Source organism: Acanthochromis polyacanthus, chromosome 10 (assembly GCF_021347895.1).
Source record: "Acanthochromis polyacanthus isolate Apoly-LR-REF ecotype Palm Island chromosome 10, KAUST_Apoly_ChrSc, whole genome shotgun sequence".
Lineage (NCBI taxonomy): Eukaryota > Metazoa > Chordata > Actinopteri > Pomacentridae > Acanthochromis > Acanthochromis polyacanthus.
Genome location: NC_067122.1, coordinates 16,547,428 through 16,570,535, shown reverse-complemented (window position 1 = coordinate 16,570,535; position 23,108 = coordinate 16,547,428). Strand labels below are relative to the sequence as shown.

The 23,108-nt window shown below is 41.2% G+C and overlaps 1 protein-coding gene across 1 annotated transcript in view; it reads left to right on the top strand.

Annotated features, from left to right (window-relative positions):
• Window positions 1-22,452, top strand: part of atg2a (autophagy related 2A) — a 32,308-nt gene extending 9,856 nt beyond the window's left edge. Inside the window, exons 13-42 of the mRNA XM_022215418.2 lie at window positions 819-917; window positions 1,992-2,147; window positions 3,991-4,264; window positions 5,374-5,446; window positions 6,084-6,258; window positions 6,352-6,494; window positions 7,095-7,216; window positions 7,393-7,550; window positions 8,272-8,404; window positions 9,326-9,510; window positions 9,592-9,672; window positions 10,579-10,685; window positions 10,783-10,875; window positions 10,974-11,044; window positions 12,239-12,315; window positions 13,066-13,236; window positions 13,467-13,593; window positions 14,884-15,107; window positions 15,205-15,434; window positions 15,570-15,705; window positions 15,939-16,166; window positions 16,389-16,490; window positions 16,783-16,867; window positions 17,023-17,176; window positions 18,367-18,436; window positions 18,565-18,647; window positions 18,780-18,901; window positions 19,028-19,182; window positions 19,336-19,494; window positions 20,734-22,452. Of these exons, the coding sequence (XP_022071110.2) occupies window positions 819-917; window positions 1,992-2,147; window positions 3,991-4,264; window positions 5,374-5,446; window positions 6,084-6,258; window positions 6,352-6,494; window positions 7,095-7,216; window positions 7,393-7,550; window positions 8,272-8,404; window positions 9,326-9,510; window positions 9,592-9,672; window positions 10,579-10,685; window positions 10,783-10,875; window positions 10,974-11,044; window positions 12,239-12,315; window positions 13,066-13,236; window positions 13,467-13,593; window positions 14,884-15,107; window positions 15,205-15,434; window positions 15,570-15,705; window positions 15,939-16,166; window positions 16,389-16,490; window positions 16,783-16,867; window positions 17,023-17,176; window positions 18,367-18,436; window positions 18,565-18,647; window positions 18,780-18,901; window positions 19,028-19,182; window positions 19,336-19,494; window positions 20,734-20,970 (4,230 nt within the window). The 3' untranslated portion in view covers window positions 20,971-22,452. The remainder of the gene's footprint in view (window positions 1-818; window positions 918-1,991; window positions 2,148-3,990; window positions 4,265-5,373; window positions 5,447-6,083; window positions 6,259-6,351; window positions 6,495-7,094; window positions 7,217-7,392; window positions 7,551-8,271; window positions 8,405-9,325; window positions 9,511-9,591; window positions 9,673-10,578; window positions 10,686-10,782; window positions 10,876-10,973; window positions 11,045-12,238; window positions 12,316-13,065; window positions 13,237-13,466; window positions 13,594-14,883; window positions 15,108-15,204; window positions 15,435-15,569; window positions 15,706-15,938; window positions 16,167-16,388; window positions 16,491-16,782; window positions 16,868-17,022; window positions 17,177-18,366; window positions 18,437-18,564; window positions 18,648-18,779; window positions 18,902-19,027; window positions 19,183-19,335; window positions 19,495-20,733) is intronic.
• The last annotated feature ends 656 nt before the right edge of the window (window positions 22,453-23,108 follow it).

Genomic DNA, 23,108 nt, shown 5'->3' with positions numbered 1-23,108 from the left:
CTCATCTCTAGTATGTTGTGCGACACTCGTTGAGACTATCTGAGCCGGTCAGTGTGGGGAAAAAAAGCACGTCAGGGCGGACTTTGAGGCGGGGGGGGCAAGTTGCCCCATACTTTTCACTAGCTGAGCTGCGAAGCTGCCTGCCTGGCTAAATACTGGAGCTATGTCGACAATTCATTTCTCCATCACTCACATGTATGAAATGACAAATGAAAACAGACCCCAGGTTGAAAAAACCGAAGTTCCCCTTTAAATACTCTGTCGTGTCTCTTTAACACCTCAGCTCTCCCGACAAAGCGAGGCAGAGCTGCTTAAGAACATTAGTCCCACATCTCTGACTATCAGGGTAGCCACAGCAGAAGTGGCTCTAGTGAGGAAATAATGGCAAACTGTGAGGCAGCTGCTCATTCTTATGCAAATGTGTTGCAGTGTCGTAGGTAAATACTGTAAAAAAAAAAAAAAAAAAAAAAAGACTTTCAAAGAGATGTTTGAGGTGGGTGAGGAGCAGTGTTACTATGGGAGAAAATAATCCTTTAATGTCCCTTTGTCATGGACTTTTGGCTTTGTAAGTTTGCAGACCTTTTACATGCACAAAAAGCAATATACCATACTAAAGGAAAGGGAAAATCTCATAAAGCATTGTAAGGGTTCTTTGAAACCAAATGAGAAATGATCCAAATCAGAGTTGAAGTCAGACGAGAATATCATGTCAAAGTTAATCTTTACTTGTCTGAAAGTTGTTTATGTTTGTTGTTCTCTTTTCAAGTTCACAAAGAAGACTTTGAGAATGCAATGTTCCTCTGTGTGTCTCTCTCTAGTTGCTTCAGTTCCAGAAAGCTGGTCTGTTTACAGTTGGAGCTGCAGCCAGGCCATGCGCCCAACTACACTACAGCCTCAGTGAGAGACGCCTGCGTAAGGTATGCATGGTGCTCACAGGCTGACTTGGTATGTGCCTGTTTAGGTGCACAGCTTTTCTTATATTTCCACATTGAGTTTGTTTTTGCTTTTCAATGTAAAAAATGTGCTCTTCAAATAGTGTGTTTGTTTGTTTTGCGTACTAGTGAAGTGGTTGATTGGTGCCGTGTTTACGACACCCTGTGGGTTCTATTGTAATCAGATGGAGGTCATGTTTACATTCAGTGCTACTTAACAAACCACATCCTTTGTGTGTCCTTGAGGTCTAACAAACGTGATGAATGCTTCTCCTCCTAAAAAACACTTTGAAAGCCTGTTATTCTACTAGAAGTCAAAACTTGACATGATGCATTGACCTCCAGATGACAGCAACGACTAGTGTTTGTTTTGTGGTTGTTTTCATTTGATAGGGTTGTAGTTAGAAAGTTCCTGCTTCACTGGTGATTTCATGTTGAAGAGAACACAGTTATATTGTGTTAGTATTTAAATATCTCATTGCAAAAACATCAAAAATGACTACATGCTAAAATCCTGGGCTATAAAATTGTCAGTCGTCATCTATTAAAATGTATTAGAAAGATTTACCTGTGAAAGGTTAGCGTTAGTGTAATACTGATTATATGGAATAAAATCTCTAATCAGCCAAAGTAGTACCATACTGGAGGATGAAACTGACCAGCTGATGACAGGATAATAATGTCACTTAACTTAAAGATCTCATTGAAATTATGAATCTCTTTGGTGAGACTGTCCTGTGCAACGCAAGCAGCAGCACAATTTAACAGGTTACAGTCATAACACGTGAATGTGTCTGCCTCCAAGTCCTGTAAAGTTGCTTTGAATTCTTTTAGTAAGTTCTGCTCTTTATAATCCGGGCAATTCTGCAGGAAGCAAATGCCCATTTTCCAATTTCAGTGCAGGGTCCTGGAACAGAGAGATGGAGTAAATCCTTCACTCGTGATGGAAACGTAGTCACAGATATAAGGGAGGCAGAACAGGAATAGTTTTATTATTAAGAACATGCCCATGACCTGCCCATCCTTTGACATGTGGTGTGCATATTTATGTGACTGCAGGGTAAACAGCGGGTGGTGCGTCGGGACAGTGTGGTGTGGGTGGAACTGGCTGAGCTGTGTGCTGAGCTGGACCTGGACATCCTCAGCCGCCTGGGGAGCCTCAGCAGGGCCTTCAGCCACTGTCCCTCACAGACTGCTGGATCAGGACTCATACAGGTGGGGCTCTGTGTGTATTTATTCCATCAAAGGAAATTAAATACAAGAGTAGCCTATAATAATGTGTTGTTAAATTGAATGAGAAGTATCCAATTGAAACATACGTCAGAAAACACAGAGGGAATGCAGCCCAGTATAGACCCTCCAGAAAAACGCGATTATGCGAACGCATGAATTCCCGCATTAATCACCAAAATGCCGCTGATTATGCGGGGGTCAATTATTTCCCAAAAGGCCGCATAATTCCCACAAGAATCTCACATTTCCACGAAAAAAAAGAGAAATATGCGGGTCGCGCTTGATTTCACAATTCCCACATAAAATGAGAAAAGTATAACCAATATAAATGGAGTTGTGAGGGAGTTTTTATGTGACGCCCGGCCTAACAGCATCAGTTCGCGCATTCACACACATACTAGAAGCACGAGCTGATGCGGAGCGCGGCGCTCAGAGATGAAAAACAAGAATGGCGAATCCTCAAAGATCACATTTAATTACGAATATTTCAGCCTTAGACTGGGCAAAACAGTACCCAGATTTACTGCACGAAAGTGGGGGGAAACTTTTTTGCACCCCGTGCACCATCGTTCTGGAGCACCGAAGAAAATCAACCGTGTTGCAGCACTTCTCCACGACTTCTCCAGGGAGTGTGCTGTGTGAGTGCGCTGTGTGTGTGTGTGAGTGAAGGAGCACACCAGGGTGTGTATGCGTGTGTGTGGTTAAACCCCAATACAATTTCTTAAAAAATGAATAGGAAAGTGTTTTAACCTCAGTAACAGGATGTAAGAGAAGAATCACCTTTTTCCCCCAATTCTTACATATTTCGCATCTTTTTGCATATTTCACAACTATTTGCATACTTTGCAACTTTCCGCAATTTCCCCGCATAAAATGGCCTAAAAACCCCGCATATTTATTCGCACTATCAAGGATTGTAGCCCGCGGAATCAAGGATTTTTGCCCGCGTTTTTCTGGAAGGTCTACCAGTCCATACATGTACCTAATATAAGAGGAGTCTCCTAATCTTTGGTAGATCTCACAGGATGAACCAATCTCAATAATGTAACTTGCACTCTAGAAGAATTAACAACTTTTCTGTCATATTTTGCTCACATCAGATAAAAACTGACACTTGGCAATGTTGAAGAATTTAATGAGTAGCAATAACTAAATGTAAATGGTTGTATTTATGTAGCGCTTTACATGATACGCCACATTCACACACACATTCACACACTGATGGCGGAAGCTGCCATGCAAGGCGCTAACCACGACCCACCAGGAGCAATTAGGGGTTCGGTGTCTTGCTCAGGGACACCTGAGACGGCCACTCTACCCACTGATCCATGCCGCCTCTAAATGTATTAGACTGTGTTTTGCCTGTAGTACAGTGATGGTAGTTTGGATTTTGAGCTATTTTTATGCGCAGCAGTCCTTTTGTTTTATATACCAACCAGCTTGTGATTGAGAATAAATGCATTTTAGACACACATAATGTCACTGGGTTATGCAGAGTCATGAAGTTTCACGTCAGCGCCACAATGGGAAACCACAAACAGCCAAAGCTTAATGGAAATAGCTTCCAAAGATAATCCTGTCATGTCTGACTGATCATATTTGTGCTGACACAAACATGAACAAAATTGCCAGGTGGTAGAGAAAATAAGCACTTCTACAGCCTCCTCAGATTGACCTTAAGCAGCCTAGATCTCCTAGAAATCTTCACAGCGGTCAACAGTACCTACAAGGGGATTCTCTGACTGAAACTGTTTCTAAAATCCATGGTCAGCTGGCTTCCTCTTGATGAATATACTTATAAGTTTCTCCTTTTCTTTCCTTTCAGACCCAGAACAGTGAGCTTTACTCCTCCTTCACCCTCCTCTCCCCCCACGCCATCCTCAAGCTTCGTTTCCCCATACCCGACCTTCGGCCCCTCCCAAAGCGTCGACCGCCCACCCAGAGGGCAGTGCGGCAGGAGACCTTGGTGCTGGAGCTGACGGAGCTGGAACTAAAGCACCAGGAGGCTCCAGACCTGCAGAGTGAGCAGCCCGCCCCGGGACAGCCATGGGCTCCCTGCCTCACCCAGCTGCTGGAGGCGTCCTTCACCGACCTGCACGGTGGGAACACACACAACCACATATTGTAGTACTGAAGGTTCATAAAGGAGCAACCAAAGACAGACATACAGTTTCCTCACTAATTGTTCATCATACAGGGTGACCCAAAAGTTTGGAAACAAATGAAAAGTCTATAATCCAGATAATATAATGTTATTTCAATAAATCAGTACCACAGATATATTCAAAAGAGTAACAGATTAGTGTAAAACAAACATATTTCGACATGTTCATGTTTGCTTCTTATGCAAAGTTGTGAACGTTTCCACCAACTGGTTACACTCGTTACACTGGTATCTTCTGGAATGTATCTTCATTCATGCTTAGGAAGGTTCCTCAAACTGGCCAGTAAATGTTGCCTCATAGTACTTTTGGATGTTTAAAAAAATTAAAACTCTCAGATACTTTACCATCAAGAGTTCTGAAATCTGACACTGATGGCCTGCATTTTGAAGTTATGCTCCAGCATACCTGGACCTTATGGTTCTATTAATTTTCTTCCGAGTTATTGCACTCGGCAAATACTATGCTTTTAAGTTATTTTATTATGCTGTAACAAAAATGGGTAAAATAAGAGTTAATTCATGCACCCCCAACTCAAATAGACACTGCAGTTAAACTTTGTTTCCAAACTTTTGGGTCACCCTGTAGATAAATCTTATTTTTACATTTTTAACAGGATGATCTACTCAGGAGATTTGTGCTTTCTGGAGAGTTGTTAAATCAGAATCAGAAGTATGTTTGTAGGCATTGAACTCATTATTAACAAGCAATATACAAACTATAAGTAGATACAGTAAGACGAGTGAGTTATGTTTTAAAAACAATCAGCAAACCAAAAAACAATAAATACTATTTTTATCCAGTGACTTGAAATATTTGTAGAACTGAATGTTAAGTTGTATTTTTAGGGAAACCTACAAAGCTGCTTGAGTATGTGAGTCAGCTCTTAATTTATTTACATTATAAAGAACACAGATTTCACTGTTTGTTTCAGTTTTGATTTCTGTACAAGATGTGTCTCCAGAAGGATTGCTCTGGTAGACTTCTGCCCTGCTGAACACAGTTTCGAACACAGTTCATGTTGCTGATGTGTTGTGTCTCACCAGGATCATATGAGGGCTGGGAGGGTGGCTCTTTCCCCTGTATCAGAGTGAAGAAGAACCGCGACTCTCTACCCAGGTTTGTCACAGTGAACAGAAGAATTTTTACTGTGTTGGCTTGATGATAATTCTGGTTGAAAAAAGTCACCTGAGAGAGCAAGTAATCTATCAGTCACAGACTTCTGTTTTTCTTCTGACAGGGTCATGAAGTGGTCAGAGGAATTTTTTATAACAGCCTTTATCACGCATCAGACGCTGTGAACTTGTTTTCAGTTGTTGTGAATCTATTTCCTCCTTGGCAGAAAATCGCATGCAGGAGTCTTGAAAATCTGCTGCACTTTAAACTCAGAGATAGAATCACTTTTAGAACTGACTGACTCTAAAAGCACTTCCTCGTCTAGCAACACTAAAGCTACAAACACTCTCATAATGCAGCATGTTCTGTAGAAGAGCACTTTTTTTTAACCTAATTTCAAGACAAAAATTGTAATGTGCAAAATTGTATACGGGTCAATATGTCTGAATTAACACAAACTTTTAGATATCGAACTAGCTGCTGTAGTCTCCTAGAAATCTGCACGTCAAAAGCTTTAAGGCTCCAAAAGAAAGTTAGAACTTGGTGCTCATGAAGTCATACAAATATTGATGCTGTAACCCACCACAGGCCAGCATCACATTTCAAGCTCAGTCTGTTCGTGCCTTGTTTCCGTGAACAGGATATCTGTGCGTGTGCGTGGAGGTGAGGCTCAGGGCCCGGCAGCAGGTCTGAGCGGGATGAACCTGGGCCTCATGAGGGACCTGGGCGCCGCCTTCTTTGAAAGCCACTGTGAATTCAACGACAAAACCAGCTCTCCTTTTTCCTCCAACCGCACCATGTTTGAGACTGAGGAGGTTTGCTGACACACAGAAAGACGCATACATATCAGTTCATCGGCCATCTTGTTAAGAGTTCAGAGATAACTCGATCCTCCCTCCTCGTTTTAGATGGTGATTCCAGCCGACCCAGAGGAGATGCGTCAGTTTCAGGAGCAGTGTGTCGCTCAGTGCCAGTGTGCTGTGGACATCAGCCTGCCTCTGGCTTACATCCTGCTGCCCAGCAAACAGGCCTTCCAGAGCATCTACAACAGGTATGTAAAGAGTCCCACCAGAGTCAACGTCGACCAATGTGGTCTTTATAAGGCTTATACAGATAAAAAATTCAAGGAAACCCATGATTGAACAATATTCATTTGAAATGCATTTTTTTAATTTAAGTCTTACTTATGTTTACTTTGAAGAGAACATTTCAACATTAATCCTTCAGTGCTGATAATGAGACCACTCTTGAGCCCACAGAGGACCGACAGATAGAGATAATCTGCTGTATCCAAGCAAATATAGCACATTTTTAATTAATTAATTTTATCTGAATCTCCATATTTGTTTCAGTATTAATATTAATAGCATGTGTCGTAGAATAGCCAACCCTTACATGGCCCTTTCAGCTCACCTTATCCAGGTGTCCCTCCTGTTTTAAGCAGAAGATTTATTGAAAGCTCACTAATTGTCAAGTTTAACAAAATGCACATTATTTGCCTGAACAGAGATCTTTTTTCTGCTCTTCTTGTTCTTAGTTGTGATGCTAATAAGCTTCCTCTCCCAGCTTTTTGTTCTTTTTCTGGTCTTTGTGTTTAAACGCTGCCTCAGAATAACAGTAATTTTCCTTCCCCCACCCCTTCGTCCAAAAGGATCAATAATGACCTGTTGATGTGGGAGCCGCCTCCCCCTCCTCCCCCCTCAGCCCACAGCCCCGACCACAGCCGCCATCACCACGACGACTTCCAGCTCTGCAAGTCGGCCTTCAGACTGGGTAGGTTTGATGGAAAAATAACAACTGAAAAACACGGTGTAGATTTATTACACATAACAGCAACTAGCCTGCCAGAACGTCTCATATTAGGGTTTGTATTGCATTTAAATGAAGATGTCTGTTGCTCCACTGATGAATGAAGTTAGACAGATAAAGTATGTTTTCCTCTGCCGCAGACTCTGATTCAGAAGAGGACGAGCCTCATTTCTACTTGGCCAGCGAATCGGATGGAAGGACGCCGCAGTCAGCTCCTCGGCCCAACCACAACCTCAGCCTCCTTTCCCTCACTGTGATTATCGGGAAAGGTCGCCTCCAAGCCAGAACAGACAGGAAGGTGAGCCAGATGGCTGCTAACCACAGTATTAGGAGGACTCTGACTGTAATGAGGCACTGATGAGTTTAACTGCACCAGATACTGAAATATGGAAACGTTCTGTACTTCTGTTATGTGTACTCAGATGGTTTTAGCAACACTTTATTTTTGCTACATAGATAGATAGATAAAGACTTTATTTTTCCTGAGGGAGATTCACGTATTCAGCGGTTTACATACAACAACAAAAAGACAACACAGGCAGGTTAGTAAACAGATTAACAAATTACATTAAAAGTTAGTATATATTATGTTATTACCATTTATGTTTTATGGACTGTGATGTAGTTTCAATCTGACAAACATGTTTATTATTGTATTAGTCAAAAACTATATTTCATCCTGAGGATATGCTGTTCTATAGACAGAAAGGAAATATTATATAGTAGCATACAGTTGTAATAACACAGTAAATAATATTATAATATGTCTTCTTAGTAGAAGTTACAAATGCCAACAAATCTCATCTGCTTGGAAACATTAAATTGTACTATTAGGCATATGTGCAGTGTTTGTACACTGATTAGAAATGCTAAATGCAGGTCTTAAAGTAAAAGTTTACAGGGTTGTTAACTTCTCATCTTGATATATTCTTGAACCTGGATGCATGATTTTATTATTATTTTTTAACCAGTTGATCTGTGTCTTTCCTAACCTCTTCCTTTGTATGCCATTGATGCAGGAGGACCAGAGTCATGGGGAGATTGTGCTTGACCTGGAAGGGGGGAAGATATTCAGTGTGGCACAGCATCAGAATGACCCCAACCTCAGTTTCCTGTGTCTGGAGAGCAGACGAGTGGAGCTCTACCATCGAGGTGCACATTGCAGTGGACATTTAGTTTCAACATCATTTTAGACTTTGGCCCTTTAAGTTATGCTCTGAAGGAACTGTATTGCCAAGTAGAGATGTTAACCCTCTGAACACTGAGCAGTTTCAGGGTGGGTTTTATTTATTTATTTTGCTCACACATTTTTAGGCTCTCTTTCACTTCAATTTAAAGTCCTGCACCTCTGTGGAAAACCATGGGTACAAGCAGCAAGAACTCAATAATGTCTTTTGTGCACTATTACACAGTGAAAATGCCATAACCTATAAAACATAAAAACAAGAGTTGAGTTTTTAAAAAGATTTATTTTTTAAAAAATTGCAAAAACCTTGAATCAACATGTACAACATTTCCCAAGTCCCCACAGGCCAACAGTAAAAAAATTAAAAAAAAATAATGGTGACTCCGTGCTGTAGATACTTTACTGCTTAGATGTTTAATTTGTTTCCATACTTGTCTCCTATCTGCTCTCTGTAAACACAGCATGAAGTTAAGCTGAAAAGTCCTGAATTCTTGTTAATGTTTGTGTTGTTAGTTGTAGCTAAGTCACTAATGACTTCCTGCTAACAGAGTTACGCAGAATTTTTATTAAATTTAGTCAGAGTAAATAATTTTCTTAATGGTGAATTTTTAACTGAAGCATGTCAAATAAAGTTATTTTGATGTAATATAATTTGAAACAAAACAGCACATGACATGAATAGTTCAAGAACCATCAGAAAGTTTAAAAAAATCTGATGATTTTCTCTGAATTTTACAGTTTCTTGCTTGGATAGGTGGTGTAAATGTAATATTTTTATATGTATAGATAACATACCTTTCAGTTACACCAGCAGGTTTTGTTTTCAAAGGGTAAACATATGCAGTATATAGTTACAGTTATGTTCTTTTTATCTCGCACTAACACAGCTGTGGTCAAAGACACCCCCATTCCACAGCGGTTGGAGATGCCTAGCTTCATTGCTCCTAAGCACCTGGACCCTACCATCTACCCCACAGAGGTGGGAGTGAGCAGTGTGAGCGGCAGGGAGGGGGAGCCTCAGATGTTGTCCACAGCCATCAAAATCACGCTGGACCTTCAGAGAAATGTCAAAGTACGTCCTCCTCACACTCCTGATTCTGCAGCTGGTACAAGTTTGATATGAAACTAAGTTTGTTTTTGTGTCTCTTTTCAGGAGTTCCTCGTTGCTCTTCGACTTCAAGGTGCCACCATGCGACATTACATGACGCAGACCAACCAAAGTTGGCACGAGCAGGTGAGACGCTAACTGAAGCAAGTCCTGTTTCATGTTATATACTTTCCTCAGTTTCTTCTTGTCCCTTTTGTTTTAAAGTTTACGGAAGGGAAACCCCTTTAAAACCACCTCTCCACAGTTACTGGCAACATACCCTGCATTTCTGTTTCTGTTTATTATTTAATTTTTAGGCATTTTGAGGTAGTATTTTTCCCATGGCTTATTTCCTGCCTTGGGAAAGAACATAAAGGCAAGCAATTTTCAGCTATCTTGGAGCAAAATGTCAGATTTAATGTTTGGTTTTAGTGCCTTAAGGTCAAAAAATGAATTCATCTCTCTCCAGGCCAACATTTTTGGCATTCCACATTCATACAGAAATAGAAATATATGGATGTGGAGTACAGAAGCGTGAGACGTCAGTTTCTGTAGCAGAAATGAACTCACTGAATTCACTGAATCGGGGTTGCAGCTGTTGTTTGTGCTAAACTACACTCAGCGTTGTACTTAATCTGTGTATTACTTGCAGCAGCATCAGGTTAAGGATGGTTTTTGGGATGCTGTAAATATGGAACACATTAAAGAAAAATCCACACGGCTTGGACACAGATGATCCAACGTCAGTACTCTGGCTGCTGTTATTTGTCTGCTTCAGAACCAAATAACCTGCCCTGCCAAAAACACACTAATTTTTCCCAGACACAATAAGTATATGCTCTTAGAATATTACTTATTAAATTATGAGTTGATACCACAAAAATCTGCAATCTGTGTCAGTCTCGTGGTAATTGGAGTTTGTTTTGTGTTATTGTCTGTTTAAATATTTAGATTGTACTGAAAATGAAATCATAATCAAATAACGAGATTTGATTGTGATTTCTGTCAACTGAGTCTTTTGCGTTTTTTGGTTTGTTTGTTTTTTTTTTACAGCTGGTTGATTTCCTGGATGTCATTGATGATCCTATTCTGGGATACACAGCCCCGGCCGTCATCACTGTCCTCCACACACACCTCGCTACCTGTGCTGTCGACTACAGGTAGATACCAGAAAAAGTGTTTTTCATGTGGCAAAGTGACATGTAGGTAATATATTTCACCTCTGTTTTAATTCACCCTCGTCTTCTGTTTTTCCAGACCTCTGTATCTGCCCCTGCGAGTTTTGTTCACAGCAGAGTCTTTCTCTCTGTCCAGTAATATCATTGTAGACACTGCCACCTTCCACCTCAGGTACAGTTCATTCATAATCAGCACAATAAATATCTGAAATGTTGCTTCCGGTTTGTATCACAGCGTATGAAGTGTCTAAGTTTGTTTGTTGTGTTCAGATTCATCCTGGATGACTCTGCTCTCTACCTCTCTGACAAATGTGAGACTGACACCGTGGACTTAAGGAGAGGTACGACACATGATACGCCTCTGTGTGCCACGTTCACTCACAGAGCAGCTGTAGTCTGGTAGAGCTCTTCAGCACTAGAGTATTTGGGAGGTACAATGAAGTTTGTGATGCTCTGCGTTGGAGGAAATGAATTGTTGAGGGGTGAAAATGAATCAGTAGTGTCTCCGGACATCTCAACTGTAGCTACAAAAGATAAACAGAGAACCAAATTATCAGTCAAGCTGCTAAGAGTCACAGACAAATGCAAAAAAAAAAAAAAATTGTTGTCCCTTATTGGGCAGTGTGGTGTGTTAGAATAGCATTAGTGTGACGGATCTCTCAGCTGTTATTATAGAGGAACTTAACTCTCGCTAAAGAGAATTTGTTGTTTTACATGTGACCCCATGGTTCAGTCAGCTCTAAGTTAAGCTTGAAATGTTGATCCAGAGAGAGATGGAAGCTTTGTGTGACACTTTCAGCTGAAACGTTAGAAGAAAGCAGCTGCCCCCACCGCTTAAAAGTAAATATGTTAGAACGTAATTTTATTTCAAATGTGTGAAGAAATTGTAATGTACCTGAAAAATGACACCTTCACCAACTGTCTCAGCTTCCTGTAATACCCTGTGAACGGATTTCTATGTAAAGGACACAGGAGGAAATTTCTGAGAAAATCAAAAAATGGGACATTTATGCTGCCAATAGCTTTTCCTCGATGTATCTCTTCTGCTTCCCTACAACACTAACACTGTGTAGCTCTAGCTAACATTAGTGCAGAAATGGAGTCCTCGAATGTCAACAAATCACTCCCAGCACAACACAAACTCAAAACATAACGTAAATCAAATTATCGCGTTGCATAGCCAGGCCTATCTCCACACTTTGTCCACTGTGCTGTGACATTACTGTAGAGTCAAATGTAGTTTATATTGCTGACTCCCACCTATGAAGTACAAGCACCAACCAAAGAGGCTGAGTGCAGTTTACTTAATGGCCACTGGCGTCATTAATAACAAAGATTTTCTGACACAAAAAGCCTCTAATACAGATGGTCTTTAAGCTGAAATGGAAATTTAAAAATCCCCTTGACTTGTTCTTTTTTTTTTTTTTTTTTAAAGTGCTGTTGTTTATATCATTGAAATAAAACAATAACCAGTGTCAAAATGACAATTTAAAATGAGTTCCATAAAAACCACCATGTGTGTTTATGTCTCACAGACTATGTGTGCGTTCTGGACATTGACCTGCTGGAGCTTGCCATCACCACATGGAAAGGCAGCGACACGGGGAAGCTGGTGAGTGTTTACGTACATTCAGCAGCCATGAAGCACAGCAGCAGCAGAAAAATGACTCCCGCTAACAGTCAGTTTACCTTTAAGGACCCCAAAGAAGCACAGGGTCTGTGTTTTAAACTTATTTCTTTTACCATAGTAAAGTTTCACTACAGTAAAAGCTCCGGACAGCAAGTTAGAACGAGGATCAGCTTCAGTTTAGTGTGGAATCAAAATCAGCAAAGGAACAGTAGACAAATAATTTTTTAACAATGATGCTGGTGTGCTTTGAGCCACTTTGCAAGGAAATATTCGGGATATAGATGAGATAAATATCTGTTAGTGTCGTCAAGTCTTTACTTAGAGGCATTTGCTTGTTTTGTTTAATGTTTGCCTGACTTTTTATGTATTTTGTACTTCTACTATGGCACTGTGATGGATATATTTATCATTAGGTGTGTTTGGCTACACAAAAACTTTTAGATATCACTGATGATGATCGCCATATGTTGGTTCTTTATCTGCTCCCTTCACGCTGACATTATGAAGCCTTAATACTTCTGATTCAACATTTATAGCACTGGAAAAAGAGCCAAAACATGCATCCTTAATCCTTCTGAATGTGATAACTAATAATATTTGTTGCGTCATTTTCCTCTCCTTCCCTCTTTGTTACCAACCTCCCTCCTCTTGTTGTACCGCTCTCTCTGCCGCCCCCTTTACTGATTCTGCTGATTATCTTTTTTTCCTCTGGTTCCTCCTTTTGTTCTGCAGTCTCAGCCTCTCTTTGAGCTCCGTTGCTCCAACAACGTCGTCCACCTTCACACCTGTGCGGATTCCTGCGCTGCCCTCGTCAATCTGCTGCAGTATCTGGTCTCCCAGGGCGACCTGCACCCACCACCACGCCATGCCTCACCCACCGAAATCGCTGGCCAGAAATTACCAGTAAAGCCTGTTCACACACTGGAAATGAAACTGGACTTAAATAGTAGCTTTGCACTGTATAGAATTGCATCATGTGTTCAGGGTAACTTTCTGGACAAAGTTTCAGGCAGCCAAAAAAAGAGGATGTTGTGTTTATTTTATTTTTTCCTTCCATGATTCCTTACATGTTTGAAGTGTTGTAAAGGTGGGATAAAAGTGTCTAACGTGTGTTTATTATTCTGCCCTTTTAGCTGTCAGAAAGTCCTGCGTCGATGCTGCCCTGTCCTCCAGCTGAAACCGCTGAGATCAACCAGTACGACCTGGCTGATGCCTTAATAGACACAGAGAAGAGTCACAGAGAAGAGAGTTTAGAACCAGGTGATGCACATGTTCTCTTATTTATTATTTTTTTATTTTTTTCGCATCTGCTTATCCAAACATCATCCAAACAGCAGGAGGTTTAGAACAATTATGCACTGACCTGGATTTCCTGGTGTATAGAAGAGGTTTCTGCTCAGTCCACAGTTTGTCAGATTTTACACATACAAATGACGATATACGTCATAGTTTCAAAAGGTTCCTGCACACTATAAAGTGTTAGTGACATCAAAACTCCTGACTTGAAAAGCGAGCAAAGAATGCTGCACTCTGTCCATTACTTGAAGTCAACACAAAAATATCATACAGACGAGCAATACTTTACATATACCAGCTCTGACCAGGGAAAAAGCAACATAAGTATGCACAAAAATTAAAGTCAACAAGCTCCTGGGATACAGAAACAAATGGGACCCTGAGTTCTTACATTTTAAACATACATACCGGGCTTTGCAAAAGTTCTGTTACACGGTTTCATGATCTTTAGAGACGTTTACATGTCGGAGTGAAAAATTCCATTAAATAAACTGAAAGTTCTACCTTATAGGCAGGTGTCCTTAATACAAATTTGTTCTCCGGTGAAGTTGTATCAAGATGGAAGTCAAAAGAGTTGAGATATCTGCTCTCCTTCATGCTGGCCACAACAAGTCTGACAGAGCCAAGCAGCTGAACATCAGCCGGATGACCGTCCACAGAGTCGCGGAGAGGCTCAAGAATGGTGAAGATCTTTCAGATGATCTTTCAAGAATGGTGAAGACCTGAAAGATCTTCACCATTCTTTAGCCTCTCTGCGACTCTGTGGACGGTCATCCGGCTGATGTTCAGCACAAAGGAGAGCAGATATCTCAACTCTTTTGACTTCCATCTTGATACAACTTCACCGGAGAAAAAATTTGTATTAAGGACACCTGCCTATAAGGTAGAACTTTCAGTTTATTTAATGGAATTTTTCACTCCAACATGTAAACGTCTCTAAAGATCATGAAACCGAGTGTAACAGAACTTTTGCAAAGCCCGGTATTATACATAGAAAATTCGACAAATTGACTTTCAAACTGACTTTATAGAGACTGTATAAAAAAATTCTTTAAATTTCGTCAGTAGCCTTTACTGCCCTTTCCACCTTTAAATGAAAGTTTGTACCCAAAAATGTGTTAATAAAGTGAGTGTAAGTGATGGACAGTGTGTGAGATCCTTTGGTTGTTGACTGTTTATAGTAGCAGCTTGGTAAACCTCTGCATGATGTGTTTGGTTGCTTAAAGTGACTGATGGATTTTCTCTGTTTTGCAGGTTCGCCCTCAGTGCCGAGAGGCTCGCCTGTCTCTGTCTACCTGTTTCCTGGTGAAGCCTCGAAGCACAGCCCCGCTGTCCTTCAGGGGGACGATTCAGAGCTTGATGGACTGGTTACCACGGCAACTGAGGCACAGGCAGATATGATGTCAGACGAAGGCTCAGAAGGATCCACGGACAATGACGACTTCTGCATCCTGGAGGCTCCCGGCATGGGCATTCCTGTGAGTCTCTCTGTGCTTTTATCCTCCTGTTGCGTCTGTCTTGTTGCTCACCGTCTGTGAAGACATAACAAAATATTTACACATGGATTCGTTGCAGCCCAGAGACGGGGAGCCTGTGGTGACGGTTCTGTCCCAGGTTCCCATCAGGGTGAAGGACAGTCACTTTTCCAGACCTCGAGGCAGCTCAGACCTGCTCCGAGCTCCGAGTCGCTTCCCGGTTCCACAGAGCCGAGTGGTGCTGCGGGAGATCTCTGTAGTCTGGCATCTCTATGGAGGAAAGGACTTCGGTGGTAAACCCATGTCCATACATGCCCAGAACACAAACAGGTAACACACACAGATGTTTGGCTCGTCATTTAAATGTTTCATAAAAGATGCTGAGAGTTTTTCACCCGTGTGCATGGATTGTTAAAGTTTTGTGTTGCTTTTGTCCTTCCTCTGTCTCTCTCTGCTGTCCTGCAGGGGTCGCTCAGTCCCGGCTGGCGTTCGCGGGTCTCCGTCTCGTTCTGTTGCTTCCTCTCGTCCTCAGAACTCGTGGCGCTGGGCTGGAGGCAGCGGCCGTCAGCACACACTGCTAATGGAGATTCAGCTCACCAAGGTACACTGGTGCACTGCAAACAAGTACATTAACCCAAGGACTGCACTTACTGTTTGTTACTTTATAATATTTATCCATCACATTTCAGAGAGAAATAAAGTACTTACCAACCTTTATGTGAAAGCTGAGGTCATGCATATAAAGGCTGTTTATGACTTTCTCAAACACTCACCGACATCATTACACCTCTACAGTACCTTTTCCTGAACACATTTGCCTGTTTTGTCATCCAGGTGTCCTTCCAGCACGAGTCTTACCCGGTGGCAGTAGCGGGGCAGGATGGGGAGGGCTCTGTGGCAGCTGGGGTTGGGGTCGGTCCCGGAGGCGAGCAGCCCCTCTCCAGGCAGGTGTTCATCGTCCAGGAGCTGGAGGTTCGAGACCGACTGGCCTCTTCACAAATCAACAAATTCCTCTACCTCTACACCAGTGAGAGCATGCCCCGCAGAGCCCACTCCAACATGGTGAGACAGCAGAGAGGGACAAGGGGAGGATTCCTGCTTGTCTTACAAGAGTTTTGTTAAAAATATGTGCAGCTTATTTTGGTAAAGCTTTAATTCAGTGTAGAACCTGTTTAGTGAGGCCAGAATAATAAGGTGGAGAGGTGTGAGAGGACTTGTTCTTGTTAAAAAAAACAGAATATTGATCATGTCGTGTGACTCTGATAGCATGTGTCCTTGTTGCAGCTGACTGTGAAGGCCCTGCAGGTGTGTCCAGAGTCTGGTCTTGGTGGTCCAGAGTGTTGTCTTCGGGTCAGCCTGCTGCCACTACGACTGAACATCGACCAGGTAAGTCCAGCGACTGAATATGTGGAACCAAAAGTAGATGATCAGAGCCTTCAGATCTGAAGTAAAAGCTTGTTTTCAGAATATCCAACTGTTAAAATGATTTTGCATATTCATATGGCAAAGCTACATCAGACTAGAGAAAACATGTCACTGTAATTGCCAGTCTTCAGTCTCCCAATCAAAATGAAATCAATAAAGTTTCTTCTAGCAGGCTGTTCACTCTGGTAGTATTTTGTGCTGCTCCTGGAAACTCTCCACATTCAACCATCCTTGTTTTCCATCTCCTCTCTAGGATGCATTGTTTTTCCTGAAGGACTTTTTTAGTAATCTAGCTTCCTCTGTTAACCCCTACCTGCCCGTGGACCCTGCAGCTGAAGGTGAGCCCTGTCAAATGTTTTTGATTCTTTGCTGCATCGTTGGTCTTTCATGCTTGAATTTAAGCAGCTTACATATGATCTCTGGCTGGAGAGCACGTTTAAACGATGACATGAGGTCTTGATCTTTATGTGTCTTCTGTATTTCTCTCTATTAGTGAAGGCAGATCCCTCCCAGAAGTCGTCTGAGGAGGTGGAGGTAGCGGCTGGTCTTGGACCTGACCTCACAGCATCTGTGGAAACTACGTACAGCGAGCAGAGCTCCTCCTCTGCAGGCTCCTCCTCCTCCTCTGACCAGCCAATCTACTTCCGGTGAGTAAACGCTGTTTATCACACCAACGTGTCTCCATGCTTCTCTCATTTTTGTCCTTTTTACCTCTTTCCAGCGAGGATGTGAGACAGAGCTGTGAGGAAGAGACATGAGAATGAAGTAGTTGAAGCTGCCAAATTAGAAATTGTTTTTTTGCTTTTTGTAATTCTTCATTGACGGCAGTTACTTTTAATGTGCTGCGTTGCTGTATCACCTGTCTAATCAAACTGACACCCACTCCAAGGTCCTCCTGGAGTTTTCTTTGTCCTCATCTTCTTAGGGTGCATTTAAGTAATTAGAAGTTTGCTTTAGATCAGGGGTGTCAAACTCATTTTGGTCCAGGGGCTGCATACGGTCTAATTTGATCTCAAAGGGGCCGGACCAGTAAACTTATAGCATAATTATTGAGAAGTAACAATAAGTTTTTCCGACATTTTAGTGCAAAGGAGAACAAGCATATTAAAAAATCTTTATATGTAATGAACTGTCCTTTTAAAAATTATATTAGAAACAACCAGAGATTAAAGTAAGTGCAATTTCAACAACACTATGACTCAGTTTAACATTTATTTGTGTGCATTGTGCATTACAACTGATCACAGTGATTGTGCAATGGCACAACATATTTAGTCACAGGTATGTGTAACTTAAAAACATAGTCCTGGAATTTAAAAAAAAAATCAAACTTATCAAGATATAGAATTTTTTTGAAGTCTGTTTTCCACATCTGGAAAGTAATTGTGAACACCTAAATTAACTCTGCACACCTTTAAATCTTGTATACCAGCTAACCTATCACTCGGCAAGGCAGCTGTTGCGCTGCATTATGGGATCTGTAGTTTGTGTGTTATCAGAGCTTCATATCGTCGGGCCATTCATAACAATAATAGTAAATCAATGTAAATCAATGGAGTTTGACACGTGAGTTAGATGGTGGAAGGGGAGCGAGGAGAGAGGAGGCAAGAAAGCGCAAGTTAGCGTAATGAACAGCAGAACAATAACCAGGAGGAACCACAGGAGCTGCAGTCACAAGGCTGTGCTGTGAAGACGTGTGTTTAATGAAGTTACTGTAGCCTGAAGGGTTAAAGAAGAGCTAAGACAAGAGCGAATGCACTGCCAGCTGATCTAAAATGAATATAGGTGTAAGTTATTTATGTCTAACGTTTTTATTCCTTTCTTCTGTCCTATTCAGAGAATTTCGTTTCACTTCTGAAGTGCCTATCTGGCTGGATTATCACGGCAAACATGTCGTCATTGAACAGGTGAGAGTTCGCTCTGACAGCTCCTCCATCTCCTAATCTGACCTCAAGCTTATAGTGACGACACGTGTACGATTTCTTTGTATTTGATCAGAAAATAATTTAATGTCTTCACACTCTGTCCTGCTCAGGGGACATTTGCAGGAATCCTGATCGGTCTGGCCCAGTTAAACTGTTCTGAGCTGAAGCTGAAGAGGCTCTGCTGCAGACACGGGTAGAAACACACACTCCTCTTCCAAAACAAACATCTGCTATTGAATAAAGTGTTGCTTTTTTCCTTCTCTGTAATTTCTCTGTTTCAAAGGCATCCTTTAGTTCTTAGTATTTCTTTTTCCACACTTTCTAGTCTCCTCGGTGTCGACAAAGTGATTCAGTACGCCGTCACGGAGTGGCTGACGGACATCAGGAAGAACCAGCTGCCAGGCATTCTGGGAGGTGTTGGCCCCATGCATTCAGTTGTCCAGCTGTGTAAGTTTGTCAGCTCCGAACACACTGTTGTTCAGTATCAGCTCAACATTTACTTGTTCTTTATCCTGCTACAGCCCTTGGTTTATTTCTTTTTCCTCTCTTTTCCATCTCGGTGTGTTCATCCAGTCCATGGAGTGAGGGATCTGTTCTGGTTACCCATCGAGCAGTACAGGAAGGACGGACGCATTATTCGAGGTCTCCAGAGGGGGGCGGCGTCCTTCGGCACCTCAACGGCTTCTGCTGCTCTGGAGCTCAGCAACAGGCTGGTTCAGGCCATCCAGGTAATCTGTCTGTGAATGCTTTTCAGTTTTAAGTGAACTAAACTCTTCGCCTGAAGTTTTTGTGTTATGTCCTAATGTTGTAGCACACTTGAAGGTTTTGTAGAATAAACAGGCAGTCAGGTATTTGATATGATGTCTGTGGATGTCTGACAGGCTACAGCAGAGACAGTGTACGACATCTTGTCTCCAACGCCTCCCCTGAATCGCTACGCCATCACAGAGGGCCGAGCCCCCTCCAGCCGACCCCGCAGAGCCGCCCAGCCTGCAGACCTCCGAGAAGGAGTGGCCAAAGCCTACGACACCGTCAGAGAGGTGCGTCCTAAAACTAACCTTTAATCCGCCTGTTGTCTTCATTTCTGGCCACCAAAAAATATAGTTGCATTGTGTGAAAAAAAATCTAAAAATTCAGCTAAAAAAATTCCCCAAATTTCTGAAAATTTGCAAAATCTTCAGGAAGAAAATTCCAATAATTCTTTAAAAGTGTCTGTTAAAAATTTCATTTAAAAAATAAATGACTCCTCCAAATTTTGCAAGAAAATTCTACCATTCTTCTAAAAATCTTTAAAAAAAAATCCTACAAGTATCTTAAAAATACTAGGAAAACTTCTAACATTTTCTTTAAAAACATTCACAAAAAATCAACCAAAATCCAAAATTGGTGGATTTTTTGTGAATTTCTTAAGAAACTTTCTCCCAAAAAATATTCAAAAATTTCTTAGAAATGTTGAAAATGTGGACATCAGAAGTTTCACTGTGAAAATACATTTTTTTAATCACATTTTCAAACTCTGAAATGAGTCAATTGGACCCACAGGACAACATGAGAGTTAAGAAAGTGGTTGTGGAGCCTTCCAGAGTACAAAGAATCCAAAAAATAAGTAGCCTCATCACAGCTACTTACATCTTTCGCTTCAGCTGAAACTGTTCCCCAAACTTACCCCTAAAAACTAAATTGTGGATTCTTGTAGAAAGCACAAAATCATCACAGATGCCACAGGTATTCATTTTTCTGTTCAACTTTTAATAGCAACTGTCTTTCTATAGCAGTCTCACGATATGAGAAGCATACTTTGCAATCAGGCCGGGAGATTACAGGAAATTGATGCAGCTCAGTTTCTCCAAAAGAAATCAGTTTCTTGGCAGCACATAAACAGTCTGTATTTTCATGCTTGGCTCTTCTTTCTTAAATTTTAACCACATCTGATCCCTCTTCGCTCAGTAAATACGTTTGACTCATTGGCTTTTTGCATTTTCACATGTGCATGACAGACATGAGCTCTCAGCAGTGCAGAACATTAAAGGGAAAGATGTGTTGAGATGCAGAGAGCTGAAATGAGTCGATAAATCAATTTATGGAAAATTGACTGCCAGCTTCTTGGATGTAACAGGATTCTGGTTTTCTTTGTCTTCCATAGTAGCAAACTAAAATTGTGGGGGTTTCAAATTCTGGTTGGAACTATTCCTTCACATTTAATAGACTAATTAATCAATCAATCTATCCTGGCTTCTGCTGGAACACTGAATATCTGGACTCCTCTCTCTGCTCTTCAGGGAGTGATTGACACGGCTCAGACCCTGTGCGATGTAGCATCCCGTGGCCACGAACAGAAGGGTCTCCCCGGTGCTGTGGGCGGCGTCCTGCGGCAGATCCCGCCCACCGTAGTCCGACCCTTAATCGTGGCCTCTGAAGCCACCTCCAACCTGCTGGGCGGCATGCGGAACCAGATCAAACCGGATGCACGGAAAGAGGATTTCCTCAAGTGGCGCACGGAGGACGCCCAAGAATGAGGACGGATTTTTGTGTCTGTGTGAGAGAATGAGTGTGTCTGTGTGTGATTTGGGAACGTCTAAGCAGTGGGAATCCAGGGGCTGAATGTGTATTTGCATGTGTGTGGACTAATGAGAGTCTGATGCAAAAACAATGCTACGACTAACTACTACTGCAGTTACTGACACCCAGTGTTTTACGTGGCTCCATTATGCATTAATGTAACAGATCTGAATCTTCTGTTTCACATTCAGCAAGAGCTCTCCTCATATTCGTCCCCTCAGTAACAGTCCGCAAGTTTTCCTTACCGTCTGTGCAAACATATCACTCTGAGCTGGGAGGTGGATTGTGGGCACTTCATGTATTCTGAGCTGTGCTGCTTGAAACTGTTTGTATTCTGCTTTAAAGATGTGATTTCTAGTAGAGGTTCTCTCTCCTCTCTGCATGGAGAGGGGGGATGATTTTTAGGGGCAGCCTACGTGTGAGATGTTTTGATCCGTCATGAATTGTAGAAGACTGTTTGTATTTTGATTAGCCGTCACAAGCTGCAAACAATTTCACCACAAAACAGATAAATGAAAACATCCAGTCTCTTTCTGACAAATTAATGAGCTTTGTCTACTTGTGCTCGTAATGAAAACAGGGAGGATGTTGTAATGAAGTGTCCTTTGTTGGCAGATGGTTTTCATCCTGACTTCACCATACATCGCTGTGTGATTGGTTTAGCTTTGGCCCCACTATGCACCTGCTGCCCTCAGTGCTGTCGTCTGTGCCATAAACCTTGCAGAGTGCCCTCTTAACTAGCTTGTGATGCCTTCCTCAGACCTGCACCTTCCGTAGTAAAAGCGTAACACATACTGGCTTTTACTGATACCTGACTGAATAGGAGCGACGGATCACATGAAGCCTCTAAATTCTGTAGCAGCGTATTGGATTCTGTTGAAGCTTCTCAACGTTAATAGTTTTCCAAGCTGACGTCAGTTAGTGGTTCTCGTACCTGAATTACGGCTCATCTGTGCTTCGAGACCGGATCATTAGATCTGAATTAACCTATTCTGTTTTCAGAACTGCTTTGCCCACATCTTTAGTTGCCTTCCTGCAATTTTGTATGTTTCTCTTGTTTTTTTTTTTATTTCATTAAAGCATAAGTATTGTCATACACATTTTCAAACTAAGAATTGGGAGGATGTGAATCTGGTGACAGCGGAGGATGAAAACTTTGGAGTTTTGTGGTTTCAAAAAATGTTTTACATTTTTATCTTTTTGTTTAATAAGTGTAAGGGATATGTGTCCCTCTGTGTGTGTGAGTGTGTGTGAATGAGTGTGTGTTTGTGAGCGAGCATGATGCATGTCTGTGAAGGTGGCAGGTTGATGCTTGTTACACCACTCGTGTGTAATTACTATTTACTATATCAATAACTGTATGAATGACCTGTATTATACGAAGACAAGGAGTATACAAAATTAATACAAAAATAAAAAATTTGAGTATAAAAACTGAACACGTGTCTGAGTTTTCTTTTGGCGTTAAACAAGATTTTGTTGCTGGTAGTGATGTAATGTCTCTACGTATTTGAACTTTGTATTGAAGTACAGAACTTTAATTGAGAATTTACATTTCAGAGGCAAATGTACTTTTTACCCAATAAATTACTGAGTGGAATCTTTCTAGAAATGAGATTTTAGGGATTCGATGTAGGGTTTTAACCTCTAATATTCAGATTAGTCAGATCAATTTGTATTTTATATATTATGTCATTTTCAATTTTTGATTAGTTGGGCAATTTAGTAGAATATGATATCATAAGGTCTGACTCTTAATTTTTTAATTAATTATATTGCCAGGCATTAATATCAGTCAAGTAAATTGATATTACATATAATATTGTACAGCTTAAAATTCCATGTAATTTGGTGGAGTGTATAATGTAGGATCTAAATCTTAATTTTTTTTTTTTAGTCAGGTACTTTTTTGCCATATATTTTCTTGTTAGGTCTCGACTGTACTACTTTAAATTACTCAATTAAATTTGTATTATATGTAATATTATATTACCTTAACCTTAACATTAAAACTCCTCAGGTAAATTTGAAACATTAAACATGCTATATAAATGACAATAACTTGACCAGATTAGATTTTTGTGACTATTACCAA